Source organism: Garra rufa, chromosome 1 (assembly GCF_049309525.1).
Source record: "Garra rufa chromosome 1, GarRuf1.0, whole genome shotgun sequence".
NCBI lineage: Eukaryota > Metazoa > Chordata > Actinopteri > Cypriniformes > Cyprinidae > Garra > Garra rufa.
This window is the reverse complement of record NC_133361.1, coordinates 62,830,813-62,854,639: the sequence shown is the minus strand read 5'-3', so window position 1 is coordinate 62,854,639 and position 23,827 is coordinate 62,830,813. Positions and strand designations below refer to the sequence as shown.

General features: G+C 35.5%; 1 protein-coding gene across 1 annotated transcript; it reads left to right on the top strand.

The window, feature by feature from the left end:
- Positions 1–8,475: 8,475 nt before the first annotated feature.
- luc7l3 (LUC7-like 3 pre-mRNA splicing factor) lies at positions 8,476–21,014 on the top strand. The gene is made up of 11 exons (XM_073843533.1): positions 8,476–8,669; positions 10,934–11,000; positions 11,079–11,118; positions 11,656–11,800; positions 12,971–13,045; positions 13,124–13,228; positions 13,313–13,474; positions 13,606–13,955; positions 15,090–15,271; positions 17,225–17,421; positions 20,487–21,014. The coding sequence occupies exons 1-10, from the start codon at positions 8,571–8,573 to the stop codon at positions 17,386–17,388; spliced, it is 1,389 nt and encodes a 462-aa protein (XP_073699634.1). The 5' UTR covers positions 8,476–8,570; the 3' UTR covers positions 17,389–17,421; positions 20,487–21,014.
- Positions 21,015–23,827: the final 2,813 nt, after the last annotated feature.

The following is a 23,827-nucleotide window of genomic DNA, read 5'->3' as shown; positions in this document are numbered from 1 at the left end:
AATCATTTGTCCAAATCTTTGTAAAATAAAACTATAAGACAGTTGTTTGCATTTACATGAAATAAATCAATATAGTGTAAAAATAAATAAACAGCCTGGTTAATAATACATACTTATGACAACTAAATCTCAGTCTAATTTAAGTCTAATTAATAAAGAAAAATCCATGCTTTAGAGCATCATGGTTTTAGGTTTGATTCTTTGTTAAAATTTGTTTAAAACAAAAGTACGTTGGAGTGTCAGATTATAATTTCATCATAGGAAATTCTGTATTAAAATTACTAAATAAGTAAACGCCGTTACAGTCCATGAAACATAGGAAACTTGTATGAAAAGAAAACAGTGAGTCAGAAAGCTGCGCACGTCAGCCAATTGGCTGCGCACTATTATCTGCTGCCGGCTGCTCTTCACTGCATTAGATTCCATCAGGCCGAGATCCTGGAATTTTGTGCCGCGCCTGGTCTTTTTGCAAAAGAGGTAAGGTTAACTATGTTATTTGATATCTTCTAATCATATAATTTCCAACATTTGCATTGTGTAATGTTTAGGCAGTGGTGTAGTGGTGCCCGGAGAAGTGGGTAAACGCTTAATTTATCATTTCCACCAACTCCCTAGACGTGACTCTCGGTAATCTCTGATAAATTCGGTCGGGTTTTCTATGTATTAGAGACATTTTGAACTTATTTGAACGCATTTGTTAACTGGATCCTTGGACTGATGCATTTACAGGGGTTCACTGGTTGAAGGAATTTCTGATCGTAAAAAAACGGCTTCTTTTTATTTGTTAGGTATTGTTTTCGTTATTATGCACTTATTTAAAATTACTTGGGGTGCGGGAGATGGAGCGGGCGCACCCGCGGTTACGAGTCATCCAAAAATATTTTTAATGATAAATGCTGACGCGGGACAAATGCCCGATTTCCCAACAAGTTGAACTGAGAAATGCCATTGTTCCATTTTAACCCCGTAAACTATGCGCTAGTTTTATGATTCATAAAGTAGTAAAATTATGCTTAGAATTTATGTTGTTCCACACACAAATTTCCGCCTAACGATTGTAAAGAATTATTACAAAGAATGTGTTTTTCTTATATTTTTCACAAAACAGACAAGTCATATATCACAAGAAAGCTCTCATTCTCAAGAATCTGACCATTTTATTGTGTGACAAACACAGATCGAATAATCTTCAATTGAATCGCGATGTCAGAATATAATAAAAATTGTTTCAAAATGTTGCTGCTTCCTTTACATCACCTTCCTAATATAGTATCAGCCCATAAATGATCTCATTTGAAAGCTTAGAGTCTCCTCTTTACGAGGAATACCATACATTTTAGTTTTATGATACATAAAGTAGTAAAATTATGCTTATAATTTATGTCGTACCACACACAAATTTCCGCCTAACGATTGTGAGGAATTATTACAATGTGTATTTCTTATATTTTTCACAAAACAGACAAGTCATTTATCACAAGAAAGCTCTCATTCGCGATGTCACAATATACTTAATAACATATTCTATTACTTTCCTCCACATATAACTGCTTCAGTTAGCCGCAAACGGCCACAAACTCCATTTTATCTTTTAGATTAGGATCTCTTCTTTCAAACAAGACCATTTTCACATTTCTCCGTGCTTTTATTGCTGAGAATTCCATTGTTTTGCCAGACGCGCTCATTACATCACCAACGCGCTTATGGAGATGCGCTCCAAACCGCTCAAACAGGTGTGTGTGTGTGTCTACGGCTGCATTCAGAGCGCCTCAGTAGATCAGATTACACTCTCCGGCCGCCTGCTGTGCTGAACGATGACAGCTGTCCCTCTCCAGCGTGCGAAGAAGAGTCATGGAGAGGTTCCGGGTCACAAAAGATGCTTCGACGGTGCAGGGGGTTGTGGGATATGTAGTTTTTTGGACTCTTAAACCGTAGCTATAGGGCTTTTCACACTTGAAATTGGATAAACGGAATCCTGTGTTATCTGTAATCATGTTTCACACTGCTAATATTAAACCTGGGGTTTGCGGTTAATCCTGGGTATTCATTAACAGACGTTTCACACTGCACATTCCTATACCCCGGGTTTACGTTTTAATTTGCATGTTTGCTGTGTTACTGTACCTGATTGGACGAACGGCAAGGTGCAGGCAAACCTGCCACTTCCAGTTATGCTACGTTTAAAAAACATGTCGCTGCATAGGTCTTTAGCCGTTTTTAGCCTATGAGACACACAAATGGCAAAAAAAAAAACAAAGACAAAATAACAAGAGAAAGAAACAAAGGAGCAAAGTATATGAACATTTATTTGAATTTCTTTTAAGTTTCGAGAGACTAGTGTTTACGTACAAGGCTTTTCACACTGTGCCTAACCCTGGGTTATCTGCGTTCTAAACACCGCTTTTAACCCCGGGTAAAGACGCGTTTCACACCTGTAATTTGAAAGCGGTGTTAGCACCGCATTTTACCCGGGGTTATGAAATCCTGCTCCGGAGCTAACCCCGCAATGCGGTGCTAAGTTTGTTCAGTGTGAAACGGAGTGGTGTTTGCTTGTTGCTGCTAAGGACTTTGACTGCACTCACCAACCTCTTTGGTTTATTGGGCTGTGTGATTCAAGATATTTACATTTCATCTGATGTTGTTAAGTTTAGACTATTATATACATGCGCGTGTATGTGTTTTAACTACCAGTCCGCAAATCTTACAGGAATAAAATTGCGGAATCCTTTATTACACTTTATTAGTCACTAGCATGTTTTTAGCATGATTAACAAGTTACTAGCATGTTTTAGCATGACTAGCATGTTTTAGCATGATTAACAAGTTACTAGCATGATTTTTGCATGATTAGCATGATTTAGATAGATAGATATATATATGAATAACATGTTTGTAGCATGATTAGCATGTTGCTAGCATGACAAATGTGTCACTGGCATGTTGCTAGCATGACTAGCTCACAGTTTTCTTGTTTGTTGTTTAGTTGTAAATGTGTCTCTTGTAATGTGTGTCTTGTGTTCAGATGCCTGTGATCTCACTCTGGATACAAACACAGTGAACAAACACCTCACTCTGTCTGACGACAACAGAAAGGTGACACGAGTGAAAGAGCCACAGTCATATCCTGATCATCCAGACAGATTTGATTATTGGTCTCAGGTTCTGTGTGTTGAGAGTCTGACTGGACGCTGTTACTGGGAGACTGAATGGAGTGGAGATGATGTTTATATATCAGTGTCATATAAAGAAATTAAGAGGAAAGGAGGGGGTTTTGACAGTTTGTTTGGACGTAATGTGAACTCCTGGGGCCTGTTTCAATAAGGAGGTTCAACCAACTCTGAGTTTAAACTTGAACTCTGAATTGACTTACCCTGAGATGGGAAACTCTGAGTTTTTGGTTTCAGAAAAGCTGAACTAAGTTAGTTCAATCCACTCTGAGTAGGTTTACTCTGAGTTTAATGCTTGCACCATGACTATGAAAAGCCCTGATCAATGGAGCTCCGAAATTATGATTCACCATGGCAACAGCTCCCGCCAAAAAGACCTCTGCATACTTCGAGCCAATGCTTAACTTTAATTCTTAATAATTATTAAGAATATAATAATTGAATTATTAATAATTAGAATATCAAAGGTAAAAACTGGCAGAATGGTAAGTTACTGAACTATTAATTTTCATGGTATCCCACAGGCAAAAAATAAATAAATAAAATAAAATAAAAAATAATAAGAAGAATGAAACAGCTAAACATGAAGTATAAAAACATAATTCAACCAGGTAAAGCTTTAAGCATAAAGGGTTCATGGGTGTAGGCTACATGATTTTACTAATATTTGACATTAAAATATAATTCTGGGTCTATTTCAATTTGCAGCAGCTTTTTCCACATAGTCTAATGCTCTTTTCACATAATTAAATGTTCTCTAATCCAAACAGATGCATTTCTTAATTAGAGTAATGAAATGAACATTTGATGCCTACTCAGCCAACAGCAAGAAGGCTCAGATGAAGAGGAGATGGAAGTACTGGAAGAATATTAAAATCCAACATGAAAAAGAATAAAAGTTGCATTTGTGCATTTAGGAAAAAAAGATGGCTGTGGTGGTGGTTATATATATACTATATAAAAAATAATAATCTTATGTATGAAAGGACATGCCGTTTTTGTCACTTTGACAGTGTCTGCATTATGAAAATATGTGCAATAAATCAATGCACCTAAAAAATGCTTTTCTTACTAAGTGTTATTGTCTTGTTGTTTCCAATTTAAAAAAAATGTAAAGATTCTTAAATCAAGATGCATTTCTAAGAAAAATGTCTTTCTTTTTTCTGTCAAAAAGGTTTTTGAGGAATTCCAAGATTTTTCTCCATATTTCGATGGGAGCCAACAGGCCAAATTTCAGTTTCAATGCAGCTTCAAAGGACTCTACATGATCCCAGCCAAGGAATAAGGGTCACTGGAAACTTGTAAAGCCCTTGAAAAGCTGTATTGAAACTGAAATTTGAACCTTCTACCCATTAGCTCTCATTGAAGTCCACTATATGGAGAAAAAATAGAATGTTTTCCTCAAAAACTTTAATTTCTTTTTGACTTGCAGAAAGAAAGACATGCACATCTTGGATTACATGGGGGTGAGTGAATTATCTGGAAATATTTTCTCTGGAAGTGAAGTTGTCTTAAGTGGAATATATATTTAATTAAACATTCTGACTGTTCCATGTTCTTCATCATCAAAGTATTTTAAATGTAATTGTGCTATATATAATATATATTATATTCTTAACAACAACAAAAAAAAAATGTAGCTAAAAATGTAAAATGTAAATTTTATATGGCATTTGTGCAGACTTTGTATTTTGTCTTTTAAATAAAACTCTTCATTTTTCACCTTGAGCATGCTTTGACACTTTATTGAAGGTTTTTTTGATTGTAATGATTTGTAAAATAACAGTGTTTCTCTGTAGAACATTTAGTGCTTTCACTGTAATAATCTAGGTAAAATCTGTCAAATAAGGGTTTTACACTGTAAAAAAAAATGGTCAAACGACTGGCAGCTATGGCTGCCAAACAAAAACCATAGAATTAAAGTAATACAGTATATCCTAATTGAAACAAGGAAAAATCTGTAAAATAACGTTTTTTTTTTTTCTGTAAAACCTTTAATGAAAATCTCTGTAAAATTACTGTTTTTGCACTTTATTTCAATTTTTTTTATTTATTTTACAGTGTACATAAGGTGTTTATTTAATCTTTTAAAAAAATTTCTTATTTTGCATATTATCTGCCAATTGGGTAAGAAAAATAATCTTGTTTCCATTTGCATTAAGATTATTTTTCTTATTTTAAATAAAATGCACTAAATTTACATTCCAAAACACTCACTAAGAAAAGCATTTTTGGAGCATAAATGAATGAATGATGTATTTAAACATCACTTACACTTTAAAAAGGGGGAGGAGACCGAAAGAAACTCTGGGTTTACAGAAGAAAACTTGCTCCTGACCAGGTTTGGTTCACAGAGTAAGTTACCAAGGTAACTGACTCTGAGTATAAGTTACCTCTCTTTCAGAAACAGGCTTGACTTACCCTGCTTTCTCAGGTTTGATAAACCTCCCATTCTGAAACAGAAAACCCAGAGTTTCCCTTATTTCAGGGTTGACATACTCAGAGTTTTCACTTAACCTCCTTTCTGAAACGGGCCCCTGGAGTCTGATCTGCTCTGATCACGTATTCACTGTCACAATAATAACTCCAGTGTGATATCTGCTGGTTCAGGCTCCTGTAAGAGAGTAGGAGTGTTTCTGGACGAGTCGAACGGCACTCTGTCCTTCTACAGCGTCTCTGACAAACACAAACTCACACACTTACACACATTCACACACACATTCACTCAAACACTACACGCTGGATTTAGACTTTACAGCTCTTTAGTGTCTCTGTGTCACATTAACACACAGACATTAGTAACAGTGTGAGTGTAAAGATGTAAAAGTGTTGCTGTTGTTGTGTTTTAATCTGAACTCCAGAGAGATTCACAGTCTTCAGGAAGTTGAATATCAGACACACAAGACAGTTTCCTGTTTCAGATCGTCAGGATGAAGTTGTTAAATAAAATCAATATAATAATTTTCTTTCAATACTATTTTTTGATTATTATTTCGAATTTTGATGAGATTTAATGATACTATGCAATATTTATGCATTATATATATATAAATAGTTTCCCAATTAAAAATAATTAAACTGAGAATTTTCTTTTTTGGGTCACACTTGGTACTTGAAATAAATGTTTTTGTTGTTGTTGTTGTTGTTTTTTTCAGTAAAATCTATAATGTATAATATAATATATAATATAAAAATAATATATTTTCGTTTAATAATATGTTTAGATTATTATTTTAAATTTTGATGAGATTTTATGACACTAAAATATATGTATCCTATTTTTTCCCAATTAAAAATAATTAAACTGAGAATTTTCTTTTTTGGCTCACACTTGGTACTTGAAATAAATGTTGTTGTTTTTTCAATAAAATCATATATATTTTATATATTTATATGTTTTTCAATATATTTTCGTTTAATAATAGATTTTGGTTATTATTTTACATTTTGATGAAATTTTATGATACTATGCAACATTTATAACATTTTTATATCCTATTTTTTTCCCAATTCAAATTAATTTTACTGAGATTTTTCATTTTTGGGTCACACTTGGTACTTGAAATAAATATTGTTGTTGTTTTTTTTTTGCCCAAGAAAATCTGTACAATATATTTTTGTTCAATAATATTTTTAGATTATTATAACATATTTTGAGGAGATTTCATGATACTATGTGATATTTATATATAAAAAATAATAATAATAAAATAAATAAATATATGTATATATCCCAATTCAAATGAATAAACTCTGAGAGTCTTCATTTTTGGGTCACACTTAGTACTTAAAATAAATGTTTTATCATTTTTTTCATGAAAATCAAAATAATATATTTTTCGTTCAATCATATTTTAGGATTATTATTCCGAACTTTGATGAGATTTTATGATAATATGCAATATTTCTAAAAAAAAAAAAAAAAAAAAAACATCCTATTTTTTCTCAATTAAAATTAATTAAACTGAGAATCTTCTTTTTTGGGTCACAAAAAGTATATTTTTTTCTTCAAATAAAATCAATATAATATATTTTCGTTTAGTAATTTTTTTTTTTATTATTATTTTAAATTTTGATGAGATTTTATGACACTATGTAATATTTATTTTTAAAAATGCATCCTATTTTTTTCCCAATTAAAAATCATTTTTGTTAGGTTTTTTTTTTTTTCAGGAAAATCAATATAATATATTTTCGTTTAAAAATATTTTTTGATTATTATTTACAATTTTAATGAGATTTTATGACACTATGAAAAAATATGTATCCTATTTTTTCCCAATTAAAAATAATTACACTGAGAATCTTCTGTTTTGGGTCTTATTTGGTACTTGAAATTAATGTTTTTTTTTTCTTCAAATAAAATCAATATAATATATTTTGGTTAAATAATATTTTTTGAATATTATTTCGAATTTTAAGGAGATTTTATGATAATATGCAATATTTATAAATTTTTTATGTACTATTTTTTTTTCAATTTTCTTAATTTTTGGGTCACACATGGTACTTAAAATAAATGTTGTTGTTGTGGTTTGTTCTGTTTTGTTTTGCCCGAGAAAATCGAGATAATATATTTTCGTTTAATAATATTTTTTGATTATTATTTAAAATTTTAATGAGATTTTATGACACTATGTAAAAATATATATCCTATTTTTTTCCTATTAAAAATAATTACACTGAGAATCTTCTGTTTTGGGTCATATTTGGTACTTGAAATTAATGTTTTTTTTTTCTTCAAATAAAATCAATATAATATATTTTGGTTCAATAATATTTTTTTAATATTATTTCGAATTTTAAGGAGATTTCATGATAATATGCAATATTTCTAAATTTTTTATGTACTTTTTTTTTTTTTCAATTTTCTTCATTTTTGGGTCACACATGATGGTACTTAAAATGAATGTTGTTGTTGTGTCTTTGTTTTGTTTTGTTTTTTGCCCGAGAAAATCGATATAATACATTTTCGTTCAATAATATTTTGGATTATTATTTCAGATATTATGCAATATTTATAAAATTTTATGCCCTATTTTTTCCCAATTCAAATAAATTAAACTCTGAGAAACTTCATTTTTGGGTCACACTTAGTACTTAAAATAAATGCTTTTTTTTTGTTGTTGATAAAATAAATATAATATATTTTCGTTTGAATTTTGATGAGATTTCATGATACTATGCAATAATTATAATTTTGAAAAAGTCATGTCACCCCATACACTAGTTGGCGCACTAGCGACTGTTCGTCGAGGTGCATTATGGGTAACATCCAGCATCCGCTGCGCGCTGATCTGCCATTTTGTTGTTGAGATCAGAGCAGGGGACGCAGCACACGTTCATCCTGTCAATGAATAATAATCCTGTCTTATAGCGGGTCAGAAATACAGCTGAGGCACGATGCTTTCTGCTGCCCAGTTACTCGATGAGTTGATGGGCCGCGACCGGAACTTGGCTCCGGATGAGAAGCGATGTAACGTGCGCTGGGATCATGAGACTGTAAGTGAGCTCACGGCTAACCAGCAGATTCATTTCATAACGTTACTCACACACACAGCTCTGTAGATCACTAAACGACTGAATTAAGGGACGTAGATGTGTTTGTTTGTATATAACCGTCACTCACCTGGGTGTTGTTCGATGGTTTGTCGGTTGTTTGGGTTCGTTAGCAGCTCAGCTCGTGTCTCATTGTTGAACACATGCGCTAAACATGAGACTGCAGCGTCCCGCCCTCGTCTTCATCTGTTTATTATGTGCTCTACGAAGGCGAAATAACTTTTATTAGTTGACAACAACTGCTAAGTATCGAACTTTTGCGTGTAGCACAGTTTGTATTAAATATGTGAATGACTATTCAAATAATGCGAATTGAAGAGAGGGATAGTAGTAACGTTACTTTATAAGTGCGCTTAAAACTGACGAACAAATCACATAGATCTAACGTTAGGTTTTTAAGAAACCAGAGATATGGAGACCAAAATATCATGCCTCTAAAGTTTGCTGTTTTGACTTGAGGCAGTAAGAAATGAAACACTGAAAATTGTTTCATAAATGTTGTACAGTATCAGTCAAATATTTTAGTTGTTAGTCTCTTCTACTCACCAAGCCTGCAGTCATTTGATCCAAAGTACAGCATAAACGGTACAATTGTGAAATATGTTTACTAATTAAAATAACTCTTTTCTATTTGAATGTGTTCTAAAATGTAATTTATAAAACGGATAGTTCCGGTCCTTGATTCTGATTGGTTGAGCCGGGTTTTACATTTGTGTGTTGCTACTTGGCAACCACAGCCGTTTCTGAGGAACTACATTGTTTGGCGGAAGATTATAATGTTTTATTATTATCGTTGCACTTTATTTGCTCCTTGTTATTATGTATATGGAATAACCGTTTTATAAAAGCAATAAGCCCCGTGAAGCCGTGGTTTACAGTGAATTTATAACAGCGAAGGGGTGTTTCTTGGGGCTTATTGCTTTATTATTCCTGTGATTTCAAAGCTGAATTTTTAGCATCATTACTCCAGTCACATGCTCCTTCAGAAATCATTCTAATATTCTGATTTGCTGAAAAAATTATTATTTATTTTAAAACAGCTGGTAGAATTTTTTTTCAGGTTTCTTTGATGAATAAAAAGTTCAAAAGAACAGCATTTATTTGAAATAAATTATTATTGTTGTCATTTTAAACACAGCTGTTACAGTTTTCTTCAGGTTTCTTTGAATAAAAAGTTCAAAAGAACAGCATTTATTTGAAATATATTATTAATATTTTAAAAACAGCTGGTACCATTTTTTTCAGGTTTCTTTGAATAGAAAATATAGAAAGATTAAAAACAGCATTTATCTGAAATAAATTATTATTGTTATTTTGAAAATGGCTGGTAGAGTTTTTTTTTTTCAGGTTTCTTTGTTGAATGGAAAGTTTAGCGTTTATCTGAAATAAAATCTTTTGTAACATTATAATGGTCACTTTTGGTTAATTTAAAGCATCCTTGCTAAATAAAAGTATTAATTTCTATCATTTCTTTCCCAAATAAAAAATTATACTGACTCAAGCTTTTGAATGGTATGGCGTATAATGTTACAAAAGCTTATTACAGATATTTCTGTTCATCAAAGAATCCTGAACAAAAATGTACTCAACTGTATTAAATATTGATGAATAATAATAATAATATTTCTTGTACAGCAAATCAGCATATTAGAATGATTTCTGAAGGATCATGTGACAATGAAGACTGGAGTAATGATGCTAAAAATGTAGCTTTAAAATCACGGGAACATCTAACATTTAAAAATATTTAAATCGAAAGCAGTTATTTGAAATGGTAAACAGTATTTCACAATTTTACAGCTTTTGCTGTATTTTGGATCAAATAAATGCAGGTTTTGTGAGCAGAAGAGATGTCTAAAAGCTTACTGTTCAAAAACCTGTCTAGTAGTGCATTTTATTTTAGTAACACCAGATGTTTTTAGTGGGAATTATGCTCACTTAGTGAGTGGCCAAGTCTTGTACAGTTTGTCCTTTTAAAATGTTATATGAATTTTCACAATAAATCCTTTATCTAGTTATGATCCCTAATAGAAAGAAATAACTTATTTTGAGTGAAATCTCTATAAAATCAATCAATGCATTTGTTGGTCATTTGTGACAGAATAGAGCATCAGAATAGCTCACGGGCCTCTTCATGGGTTAATGCTGTTTGTAGTTTTTTGAGTTGACAAGCCACATTTGTAAAAAGTGTTCTCTCTTTTCTTCAGGTCTGCAAATACTACCTGTGTGGCTTTTGCCCTGCTGAACTCTTCACAAACACACGATCAGATTTGGGTAAGGGCAGCTTCTCAAATAAAGTCGTCTTATTTTATTCCTGTGATTCACATTATAATGTGTCGTTTTATATTCCAGGTCCTTGTGAAAAAATCCATGATGAGAACTTGAGGAAAATGTAAGTTAGTATTTGCACTGGGGGGATGTCATGAAAATATCCCCAATTTATTTGGGGGAAAATTTATGAGTGTAAGGTGTTTTAAGACCATTAAGATTTTGTTTTAATTCAGATTTTTTAATTCAGGTTTCTTTGATGAATAGAAAGTTCAGAAGAACAGCATTTATCTGAAATAGAAATCATTTGTAACATTATACATTTATCTTTTTTTTATCCATTTAAACCAAATATTCCTCAGTTTTATGCTAAACAGAAATACGACAAATAGAGTATCAGATCTGCCATATGGCCAAAAATAAAAGCAAAAAAAAATTGCATAGTTGTGTTTGACACACAAAAACTGTAACCATGTATCTTACAAGGTATCCTTGCTCTCCCTTGAAATGTGTCCCCACACTAAGTCCTTGAATTTGAGGGTATTGGACCTGGAAAGTCCTTGAAAGGTCCTTGAATTTCAAATTAACCAAGGTGTGGGAACTCTGAGTTGCTTCTCTTGTTTCTTGACGGTTGACTCCTGACTGTTACACACTGTCTTAGGTATGAGAAGAGCTCCCGCTTTATGAAGGAAGGATATGAGCGAGACTTCCTGCGGTACCTGCAGAGTCTCCTGGCCGAGGTGGAGCGCAGGATTCGGAGGGGCCATGCGCGTCTAGCCCTGTCACAAGCCCAGCAGAACTCTGGAGTAAGCACTTGAAAATCTTACACCGTCTTGGCATTTTTATATTACAATGTTTTGAAGCGTATTTATTGCCTGACTCTTTATTATGCCACATCTGTTGGGACAATCTGTGAAATTAAGATGCAGTTTTTATATAAACATACATAGCTAAAGGAGAAGTTCACTTCCAGAACATCATTCCCTTGTCATCCAAGATGTTCATGTCTTTCTTTCTTCCGGCGATAAGAAATTACATTTCTTGAGGAAAACATTTCAGGATTTCTCTCAGTATAGTGGACTTCAATGGTGCCCCCAAGGTTGAACTTCCAAAATGCGGTTTAAATGCACCTTCAAATGGCTCTAAGGAGCCATCTTATCCTTATCTAGCGAAACGATTGGTCATTTTTGAAAAAAATTGACAAATTTATATACTTTTTAACCTCAAATGCTCGTCTTGTCTCATATCTGTGATGCGCAGTCTGTGTAATCTGGGTCAATACAGTTAGGATATGTCGAAAGACTACCGTTTCGTATTCTTCTTGAGCGTTAAAATCATCTTTTTTTCTCGTTTTCACTTTGCAAACACTGGGTCGGCACTTCTGCAGCGCTGTAGGACGATTTTGAAGTTGGGGAAGTAAACGAGATGGGATTTCTCCGACATACTTTAACTGTATTAATAGTATTTAATTGGGGAAAAAAAATAGTTCGCGCAGACTTACACAAGATGAGGTTAAAAAGTATATAAATTGTCAGTTTGTTTAGAAAATGACTGTTTTGCTAGATAAGACCCTTCTTACTCGGCTGGGATCATTTAGAGGCCTTTGAAGCTGCATTTAAACAACGTTTTGGAAGTTCAAACTCTGGGGCACCATTGCAGTCCACTATATGAAGATAATTCCTGACTTTTTTTCCTCAAGAAACATAATTTCTTATCAACTGAAAAAATAATAATACTCGAACATCTTTGACAAGGGGGGGGCGAGTAAATTATATGTACATTTTTGTTCTGTAAGTGAACTTTTGTTCTGGAAGTTAATCAAAGTTGTCCTAACAATCCATTTTGTTTTTAGTATTGTTTTTTGTTTTAGGACAACTTTAACTTTGAAAGGTTTTGATCCACTTCAAATGTTGACTACTATATAAAAAGTAAATCAACTCTCTTAAGCCCAACTCACTTCAAACTCTGATATCCAGGCACCAGGTCCATCTGGGAAGAACGAGGAAAAAGCTCAGGTCCTTACCACGAAGATTGAGGAGCTTGTTGTTCAGGTAGGTTCTGCCTGTCCTAAGCTGAGAAATAAACACATGTGTTCAGAGAGGCATATAAATGTGTTTGTGTGTGTTCAGATTGAGGAGTTGGGCTCGGAGGGCCGTGTTGAGGAGGCACAGGGCATGATGAAGCTGGTGGAGCAGCTGAAGGAGGAGCGGGAGCAGCTCAGTTCCAATCCTTCAGTGAGTAACGCATCCAGGTTTAAGCAGACGCACTGTTTTTGTATTTAATTGTAGAAGGTGCTGATATGTTTTCTTGTTTGTCAGACGATTGAGAGCTTTGCAGCTCAGGAGAAGCAGATGGAGGTCTGTGAAGTGTGTGGCGCATTCCTCATAGTCGGTGACGCTCAGTCCAGAGTGGACGATCATCTAATGGGCAAGCAGCATATGGGATATGCCAAAATCAAAGCCACAGTTGAAGAACTGAAGGTGAATTTGGGCCGTTGCAGACATATTGACCATCCTGCACTTTTCAATATAGTTATTTTTGATAAAAATTCAACAAATTTATAGCGTAAACTCACACATGCCCCCCCAAAAATCCCCATGTAATTCTACAGGAAAAGCTGCGTCGGCGCTCAGAGGATCCGGAGAAGGATGAGCGAGGCAAGAAAGAGCGGGAGGACCGGGAGCGTGAAAGGGAGGAACGTGAGAAGAAACGCAAAGAGGAGGAAGAGAAGGAGAAAGAGCGAGAAAAGGAGAGGGAGAGAGAGCGGGAGAAGGAGAGGGAACGCGAACGGGAGAGGGATCGAGATCGGGAAAGGGACAGGGAACGGGACAGGGACAGAGACAGGCGCAGGAGAAGTCACTCCAACAGCAGACACTCCAGCCGTGCGTCAGACCGCCGCAGGAGCCGCTCAAGAGACAGGAAGAGGTCCAGGAGTAAGGAGCGCGACAGGAAGCGCAGCAGGTACGCAATTCGCACTGCTTTTCAAAATCTGTTTGGTGAAATAATAAATTAGCATTGTAGAATTATGAATGTGCACATAGTGTGTTAATATTTTAGATTAACGCAATTGTTTTTTTGTTTTTTTTAGTTAAAGATTTTATTTAAAATAGTTTCTCTATTTTTAGTCATTTTAGCACTTTAGCTTTTTTTTTGACAATGCAATATTTATAATATATATATTTTTTTGCCTAGAAATCTAATATGCATTTCTTTTAACGAAAACTGTTTTTACTAACTTCATTTAGGTAATATTTTTGTTTCAACATGCTTTACTGTTACCTGTTGTGCATTTAAGATTTTCTTAAAGAAGTTCACTTCCAGAACACAAATTTCCAGATAATGTAGGCTACTCACCCCATTGGCATCCAAGATTCTTTAGTCGTAAAGAAATTGTTTTCTGAGGAAAACATTTCAGGATTTCTCTCCATATAGTGGACTTCTATGGTGCCCCCAAATTGAAACTTCCAAAATGCAGTTTAAATGCAGCTTCAAAGGGCTCTAAATGATCCCAGCCGAGTAAGAAGGGTCTTATCTAGCTAAACGATCTGTTTTTTATTATTATTTTTTTTTAATCTACGTTTTAACCTCAAATGCTCGTCTTGTCTAGCTGTGTGTGAACACTGTTTATTTCGGTTAAAAAAAACCTCCCATTTAATTTTCTTCTCCAAATTCAAAATTGTCTTACGTCTGTACTTCTGTAGCGATGTAGGATGATTTTGAAGTTTTTCGACATACATAACTGTCATAAACTAGAATATTTGACTCCGAGCTAGACAAGATTAAACTCGATATTTGTGTTTAAAAAGTATATGTATTGTCTTTTTTTTTTTTTTTTAATAAAATAACAGTTTTTCCTGGTAGATAAGACCCTTCTTCCACAGCTGGGGTCGTTTAGAGACCTTTGAAGCTGCATTTAAACTGCATTTTGGAAGTTCAAACTCGTGGGCACCATAAAAGTCCACTATATGAAGAAAAATCTTGAAATGTTGTCCTTCAAAAAGCATAGTTTCTTTACGACTGAAGAAAGAAAGACATGAATATCTTTTGACAACTCCTTTAACTTGTACTGATGGACAAACCCTTACACATCATCAGGAGCCGTGACCGAGAGAGGAGGCGCAGCCGGGAACGCTCGGACAGGAAGCGCCGTTCTCGCAGCAGGGAGAGGAAGAGGTCCCGCAGCTCTGAGCGTAAGAGCCATCGGCACCGCAGCCGCAGCAGAGACAGAGAAAAGGACAGAGGAGACAGAGACAAGGACAAATCCTCTAGAGACAAAGGTGTGGCATTTAATTAGTTTAAGTTTGTTGCAAAGTTTTTGTTGGCTTTTTTTAATAGCACTTAGGGGTGACGTTGGTTTTTGTTTGACATTTTGTTTTTGGCCTTTGTTGTTTGTTTTTGTGCTTTGTATGTGTTTTTTGGGGGTTTTGTTTGTTTTTTTACATCTGTTTTTTATTTTTTTAATCTAAAACAACATACTGCTATCACTTAGGATGTGCTCACTTTTGTTGGCAGCTATTTTGACAATGGTTGTATGTTAAGTTTTTTCAGAGGACAGTAAATCTATACTGCTGTACAAGCTGCATATTGACTACTCTAAAATATATCCAAGTTTAATTTCTATGGTATTGTCCCTTGAGAAGACATACTAAAATGGTTGCTGAAATGTGAGGGGTGTACTCACTTTTGTGAGATACTGTATATTAAATCATCATTTATTGGATACTTCCAGTTGGGAGGTGGCTTTCCCGAACAATAACCTCAATTCCATCTTATGAAAATATTAAAATGTAATTTTTTCTCCATTTTTGTTTTATGTGCTTAAATGTGAGCTTAAATATGATTTTATACAACAGTTCAGTGAATAAGTTGATGTTATATTTTAAACATTGTTATGTTTTTGCTTAATTTTGCAGAGAACATATTACCTTTGAAGCCATAGCAGAAGTGTTTCGCGTCTCCGACCAAGACAGCGGTGTTTAGTTTCTGAATGAATCCGCGTTTTGAACTAATTGTGTGAATCAATGATTCAAAGGCCCATTCATAAAGAGAGCCATTTACTTCATTCCTGAATGAATCGGCCATTTGAATGAATCAAATGAGTGAATGACTCAAAGACATTTACCACCACCTGCAGGCAGATTTAGCTTCTTATTTAGAGTATAATTTAATAATAATAATAATAAATATAGCTGCAAGCAGCAATTACGGGGCCAAGCACTAGGCAAGGGAAGATAAGAGTAACGGTTTCTAAGATATTGGCAAATGTTTTATAAGCGTTAAAACGTTGCACAAACCAAAGGCACAACCTGGCATGTTTAGTATCGCCAGACTTGGCAAGGATTCAGGAGTCTAAAAAGTCTCAGGTCATACTTGTTATGAAACAAACCAAGTTTGGTCTTGCAGAGATACAGCCTCAAATCCCTTTTTTGTGCTTTTCATAGAATTCGTTTGCACGTTATTCGAGAACGGTTTGACTAATCAACTTGAATTCCGTAACTTTTTGCCAGCATGGTCTGAAGATGATCTGGGCCAATTTTGGTGAAAATCAGACAAACAGTTCGAAAAAGTAAAAATAGAAAAGAAAATAAAGCTTACGATTTAAACATTTTGGACTTCTTTCGACTCGACATGAGCCAAGGATTCAGTGGAAAAAAAAAAAAAATTGATCTGTGCCTTACGTGCTAGAGAGTTTGAGTCAGAGAATCCAAACTTGCTGAGGTTAAAGTTGAGACTGTCCTCTATCAGTGTGCCAAATTTCACTTTTCCGCGAGCAGTTTTATTGGCTGACATAGACTCAAGAGGGGAAGAAACGGAGGGAGAATAAGAACGCCAATGGATACAATAGGTGCCTATGCACCTTTGGTGCTTGGCCCTAATAATAACATTTAAAGGGATAGTTTCATTTCATAGTTCCTCATTTCACCCTCATATGTCGTTTCAAAGCTTTCTTTTGTGGAACCGTTGGTAACGAAGCTGTTTTGGTTACCTTGACTTTCATTAAATGAACAAAATACTGAGATGTTTCTCAAATAATCATCTTCTGTATTTTATGTTTAATGTTTGTGTAATATTTATTTCTAAAGCTACTTGATACTTTCTCATTTAACACAAGAATAGCTTTAAATCTTTTGTGGGCGTTTTCACAGACTTATTTTATTTATTTAGATAGCAAATTTGAATGGACTGACAGCCCTAGTCTATACCCATGTCTGTTGTTGTTGATCTCGCAGAGCACAAGGACTCTTCAGATGAGAAAAGGAGCAGCAGAAAGGGCTCGGTTGAGAAGTGTAATGAGCTCTCGAAGCCCGAGCCCATGGAGGCCGAGCCTCCCAAAGCGGAAGTGAACGGCACCGCGCAAGAGCTACATTCTGAAGGTGACACACAGTCCAATTAAAACTGATCTGATAGGACCTCAGATCAGCCCCAGGTAAGTGCACCGTCCTCCCCGGCCCGGGTCTCTCCCCCTCTCCCCTTCCCCCCTTTTTCTTTCAGTTCTGTCTGTGATTTTTCTTCCTGTTTTTTAATAGTGCATCGTAAGTATGCACTGAAGATGGGGACTAGGCTGATGAAACGGAAGAAAGTAGAAAGAAACAAACCCAGAGGGAAAGGCCAGTGTAGTCCTGAAAAACATGCTTGGAGGTACCTCGTTTTGTATCGGTCATACATCTGTCTCTTTAGACAAGTTCTCTTCCAAATTTACGTGTTTTATTTTTTTATTTTTTTTGCTTTTTTGCCTTTTTCCTAATTCTGCCTTTACTACCTCAATCTGTTTACTGTATTCTGCAGTAAGATTAAAGTAGTTGACTGAACTTTGTTTTTTTTACATATAAAATGATTGTGTGCACATGTATGTACATGCATAAGCACACAGCATTTTGCCATTTGATGTCTATAAGGTGTTAATAAGAGGTCCAAAGAGTTCATTCAACTGCAATGAATACAGATCTATGTATTTTTTTTGTTGGAGTTAAATGGATATGTTGCACTTGTAATACCGTCTGTTCTTAAAGTTGAGATAGCTTTGGGATGATGGAAGTGTAGGGTTAATGAATTATTGCAGCTGACTTCCACACCTCACACAGCGTTGGTGTTGTGAGCGACTCCCCCCCATGAAAAGCCAATTTAAAAATCAAGGATACTGTCAATCTGTGCAGGTACTCACCCAAGGTACTCCTTTCACTACCCACATCCATTTGAATGCTGTTGCCTGTTAACGTGTCTCAGAGCTTGATGTTTATTTACCCTATCTCTTTTCTCCCAGTTTTTTTAAATGTTCTCAGTTTTGCTTTCTGTTGGTTTTCAAGTGCCAATGGTGTACTCTACGCCCAAACGGGTGGATGTCAGGTTTACAGATGAGCGCAATTGATATCCCACAGTTAACCTATCAAACCAGATCAAGCTCAAAACAGTTCTTTCTCCTTGTTTGTGTCGCTTATTTTCATTTTGCCTGTTCGGTAACCAGTAATGGGTTTGAGTTAGGGCTGGGCGATATACCTAAACAAACGTTATGTCGGTTCATCTTATTGATGAAATGTAGTGCATTTATTAACTCTCAAATCGGTTTAACGGTTGGTTTAAACGGACTTTATTTTGCCATCATAGCCTATTCAAAATGGCTACCAAAAGCTGACCCCAGAAGACCATTTAAAATCATTGAATAGGCACTACAAAAAGTTGTTTTGCAGTTTTGTTGTATGTTTTTGTTCTTTGTTTGTTTTGTTTACTTAGTCAAAAAGACAATTTTGACATTTTTGTCTTTAGTAATCTAATGGAAGATGTGAATTAAAGAACCTTTTAAGGTTTAATTTGTGCGTAGTTGCACATGTATTTTTATCGTATAATTTTTTTTTTAGCTCAAAGATCTCACCGTAAGTCAAATATGCAGACTTCCTTAAACGCATAGAGGCAACAAATCCTTACAACAGAAGTTTCAAAAGCTTTTGTTCCAAGAGTTTAAAGGCCGCGATCACACCGAACGCGTTTTTGCAGTTGGAGGCGCCTCTTTTTCATGGTTTTCTGTTGGCAGTGAGCGTTCTGCGTTTCGCCGCCTGCTGCGCCTCGCGTTTTTGCAGGAGCGCTCTGAGCGCCTGAAGTTGAAAAAAAAAATCAACTCTGAGCGGAAAAACGCCCGACGTCATTCGCGTTCTTTTCCATTGTCCAATCGAATGAATGGAGAGGCGGGCCTTCTGTTGTGGTGACGAAAGTTTACCGTTGCTTAAAGTCCGGAGACTGCAAGAATTAGAGGAGAAACCTTTGGTGTCTATCGTGGGTAACCCGGAGCTGTATTATTTAGGGTTTCTGCTAATATGACTGTTTACTTAACAGCAAAAAACTAAGATTTTAGAGCGCTCGCGCTATAATCCTTTGATTTGACTGACAGGACAGCTGTTTTGGTCGTTGCTTAGCAACATAAAAAAAACCGCAGCACACTGCTCTTTTATTAAAACTCGCCAAAAAAGGCAGTGCTGTGCGCCTCGCGTTTTTAGAACTAAAAGACGCGTTCGGTGTGATCGGGGCCTTACGAAACTAAATGAAATATGCCTAATCTAACTCTCTTTTTGAATTGGCTAGAAATCCATGTTTATCTCATATAGAAATTACCCCCAAAATATCACTTAAAATCTTTAAATAGACATTACTAAAAGTATTTGGCAAAATTAAGCAGGACGGGCAGCAATAGTGACACACTGTCTAAAATTTAACACCAAATTTACTTTATTTTCATTGAACTGCAGTCATGCAGATATTTGACAAACAGCACTTTTGGTCATGTAGGATTGCTGAATCGTACAATATTCATGCGTCATTTAAAAATGACATAAATTTATAACATGATACCAGTATAAAGCAAAAACCCACATCGGGCCATTTTTGCTCTTCTATCTTGAATTTTAGAGGCATATAGCATCGTCCTCATAGGCTACATCACACAGTCTGAATCTCTCAGGGATGATCTTGGATATATCGCTCAGCCCTAGTGTGAATTAGCTTGTGTTTTAATGCAGGTGTCTTTTTGACGTAAACTTTTACTTTCACTTTTTTTTCCTCTCTCGTGTTTGGTTTAAATTCCCTACTTGTGTTGTCCTTAAAATAGCAGTGCATGCTTTCAGAGCAAGATCAGCCACCTACGGTGTCACAGTCTGGCCGTATAGAAGAGGGATATCAATTCTTTAAACACATCATGGTTTTATTTGGGTGCTTACCTTCAATGGTTTTTACTTGCAGCTGAGCAGTTACTGTTGCTGCTGCCGTTGTAAATATAAGCCTTTATGAATCTCTAGATTTAACGTTTTAAAACTGATAGAGAGTAGAATTAAGAGGAGCGATCTAATGTGTTTGCTAATTGGACAATAAAAATGTGGTTTGATCATTTTTTTTAAAACATTGTGAAAATGAGTCTAAAACTGGTGCAGTGTATTTATTTTTTCTGTGATGTAAGTGTGTCTGGTTTCACAAACTAATGAAGTTTCTCTGACCATTTGTGTACATCAGGGGGAGTTTGATCAGCTGCAAGAGGACGACCTGAAGACCTCCATCTGACAACTCACCTCCGCTGCTTTAAAACAAGGTGAACCACAGATGTAGTGGCCTATATGATAAAGATGTAAATGTCAAATGGTTCTGTAGCCCTTTTTCAGCGTTTCCGCAGGACCTCTCGTGATCTTTTTTTATGTTTGTTTGTTTTGGTTTTCTTTGGTCTTACTGCTGTGAGCTGGCATAGATGCACATGCAGGTCCTCCATTATTTCTGTTAGTATGCATTCAGAATGAATAAAATACTTGTGGCATGTTTGCTCTGTACAGTCCGCTCTCACTTGACACGTTTGGAAATATTAACGATCGGTTTTGTTCAGTATTTTGACTGGAAGCCTTAAAGGTCTCTCAACTGCTTTATCTCTTATTTTCCCCTCTGTATGCTAAATCCCAAATCTTTATACGATTTTAGTTTAGAGAAGTGTTTTCATTTTGTTCCAGTTTTAAAAACCTGTATTTGTCATGAATAAAAATGAAGAAAAAACAGTGTGTTCTTTTTCAAAATGTAAAAAAATGCTCCTTTCAAGTGTAACCAGAAGGTGTTTCCTTGTTAAACTTGTTTAACAAGAAAGCAATCTCACTATTGTTTAAGGGAGAGTTTACCCAAAAATGTAAATTGTGTAATTAATTACTCACCCTCATGTTGTTCCAAACCTGTAAGAAGCTTTCTGGCCCTCCATGGACAGCAAGGGTCCTACCGTGTTTAAGGTCTAGAAAGGTGCCAAGAACATGGGACATCAGAATACTCCAAGGGACATCAGAGGTTCAACTGTAATATAAGAAGCCACAAATGTGTACTTTTTGTTGAGCAAAAGAGTTTAATTCAGTAATTCTTCATATCACCCTAGCGCCATTTTGAAAAGTGCCATGTGCATATGTTGTTTATGTGCAGATCACATTGTCACATGGACTCTTTTGTTGATGTCCTTGGTATTTTTATATATAAATAAGACCCTTGCTGAAGGGTCAGAAAGCTTGCGGATTTCATCAAAAATGTCTTAATTTGTGTTCGGAAGACGAACAAAGGTCTTACGGATTTGCAACGACATGAGGGCGAGTAATTAATGACAGACTTTTCGTTTTTGGGTGAATTATCCCTTAAATACATCAAAAAAGAAAATCTTGGTTAAAGGACAATTGCCAAAATATTTAGTAGTATGTACAGAATTGCATTTATACTACACATCTGCAAACCCTGCAGAACGTACTTCAGCAACTGAAATATTCATGTACACTGCCCTCCGAAAATTTGGCATGAATCCTTTTTAATTTGTGGTAATTTTGCACTGATAAGGGACAACACAAATTACGTATACATTTTAATGCATAAACCGTTTATACATAGAAAAAACGTATTTTCTAATTATTCATCTAAATATCCACCATTGGCAGCTATTACAGGTCTGCATAATCTGGGCATTTTAGCTGTCAGTTTATTCAAACAATAATTTATATATTACTCCAAGCCTCCTGAAGGATTGCCCAAAGATGATTCACACTATACTGATATCATCCAAAACCACACTTTGCGAGGGCTGTTTCCAAATGTTGGAGGGCAGTGTAATTGCAGTACTTTCAATGTGTCTCAGTGTGTGAATTCATGATCGCCTTCATTCATTCATTCATAGTTCACACTGGGAATTTTTGATAGCGAACCTAAAGATACCAAACCAAAAGGCGTGGTGATACGTTCACAGCCTGATTGGTCAGGTTAAATGATAGAAGTCGACCGATATTGGATTTTACCAACACCGTTAGCTAGGTTGGACCACACTGGCCGATACAGATTGACCAATAATTTTTAAAATGGCTACTGAATGGAAAATAAATGGTGCTCTACTATTTAAATGAAAAGTAGCCTGCTGAACTATATTTTGTAAATGTATAAAAATATACAAAATTAAGCAACTGTCCCAACCCGGATGAAATATCTGCATGGATTTTTACCGTTAACGATAGTTCCGGCAATCAGCTATCGGTGCCGATTAATTGGCAAAACCGATACATCTGTCAGCTTCTATTGAATGACGTATGTTTCGTGATGGAACTCACCAAACACTCCATACAAAAGAAAAAGGTGCGTTCGACTTAAAGTGGTGCTGCGGGTGTATGTTTCTGTATTTGGTTTGTTTAGAAGTATTTGGTCCTTGTTGCGTTCATATTTCATCCGAACCGCACCAGAGTTTGTTTGGAAGCATGTTTAGTGCACACCAGGGTTCAGATAGTAGCGTTCACACTTATTCAAATGAACCGCACTAACAGAGCAATCGCACCAGAGTTCGTTTTAATTTAACCAAACCAGTCAAGTGTGAACACACTCTTAGGGTGTGTTCACACTTGTAGTTTAGTTTGTTTGGTTAATTTGTTCTGGACCAAAAGGTAAAATGATACATTTGGTCCTGGTCTGCTTAGCGTTCACACTTGCATTTCTTACAGCGAACCTAAAGACACCAAATCTAAAGGCATAGTGTTATGTTCATAACCTGAGTGTTCTGGTTGAGTGAGATAAATTTTGTTACGAAACACTCCAAACCAAATCCGACTTAAAGTCGAATACCCCTAAAGCTGTCTGCTGGACTAAGCGCGCTTGTTGCGTGTATATGATTTCTTTCACCACCTGCGAACCCACAAAGAGCTCATAAAAGAGCACTTTACCTCCTGTTTGCTCCACATTTGTCCTCTGCTCATTTTGTTCCCTTTCGTGCAATCATTTTTATAGTGCCGCATCTTGTCATTTACTTCCCGATTTCCTATTTCATTCGAACCACACCAGAGTTCGTTTCGAAGCAGACCGAGACCCATCAAACTTGTCATGTTTGGTTCGATTAAAACAAACTCCGGTGTGATTGCTGTCATTTGAGTAAGTGTGAACACTGTCATCCGAACCCTGGTGTGCACCAAACAAGCAGACAGAGACTGCTACAAAATTAAACTAACTCTGGTGTGTTTTGAATGGACCAAATACTTCTAAACTAATCAAAAACAGGAAGTAATGACAAGATGCGATGCTATGCGACATGATTTCATGAAGGGAACAAAAAATAAGCAGAGGGCAAAGGTGGAGCAACAAGGAGATAAAGTGTCTTTTATGAGCTCCCTGTGAGTTCAGAGGTGGTGCAAATATACATAATTGAACTCTTTCAATCAGATTGTGAATGTATCCCTGTGCATTTAGGTTCACTGTCAAAAATGCCAGTGTGAACACTAAGTGGACCAGGACCAAATGTAACATTTTCCTTTTTTAGTCTGGACCAAATGAACCGAACTACAAGTGTGAACACTCCCTTAGCAGTCTCGGTC

Excerpts from the sequence above, each read along its gene's own strand:
- luc7l3 (XM_073843533.1), top strand. The coding sequence starts at position 8,571 with ATGCTTTCTGCTGCCCAGTTACTCGATGAGTTGATGGGCCGCGACCGG. Across the intron at positions 8,670-10,933 it reads TGCGCTGGGATCATGAGACT|GTCTGCAAATACTACCTGTG; the intron begins GTAAGTGAGCTC and ends TCTTTTCTTCAG. Across the intron at positions 11,801-12,970 it reads AAGCCCAGCAGAACTCTGGA|GCACCAGGTCCATCTGGGAA; the intron begins GTAAGCACTTGA and ends TCTGATATCCAG.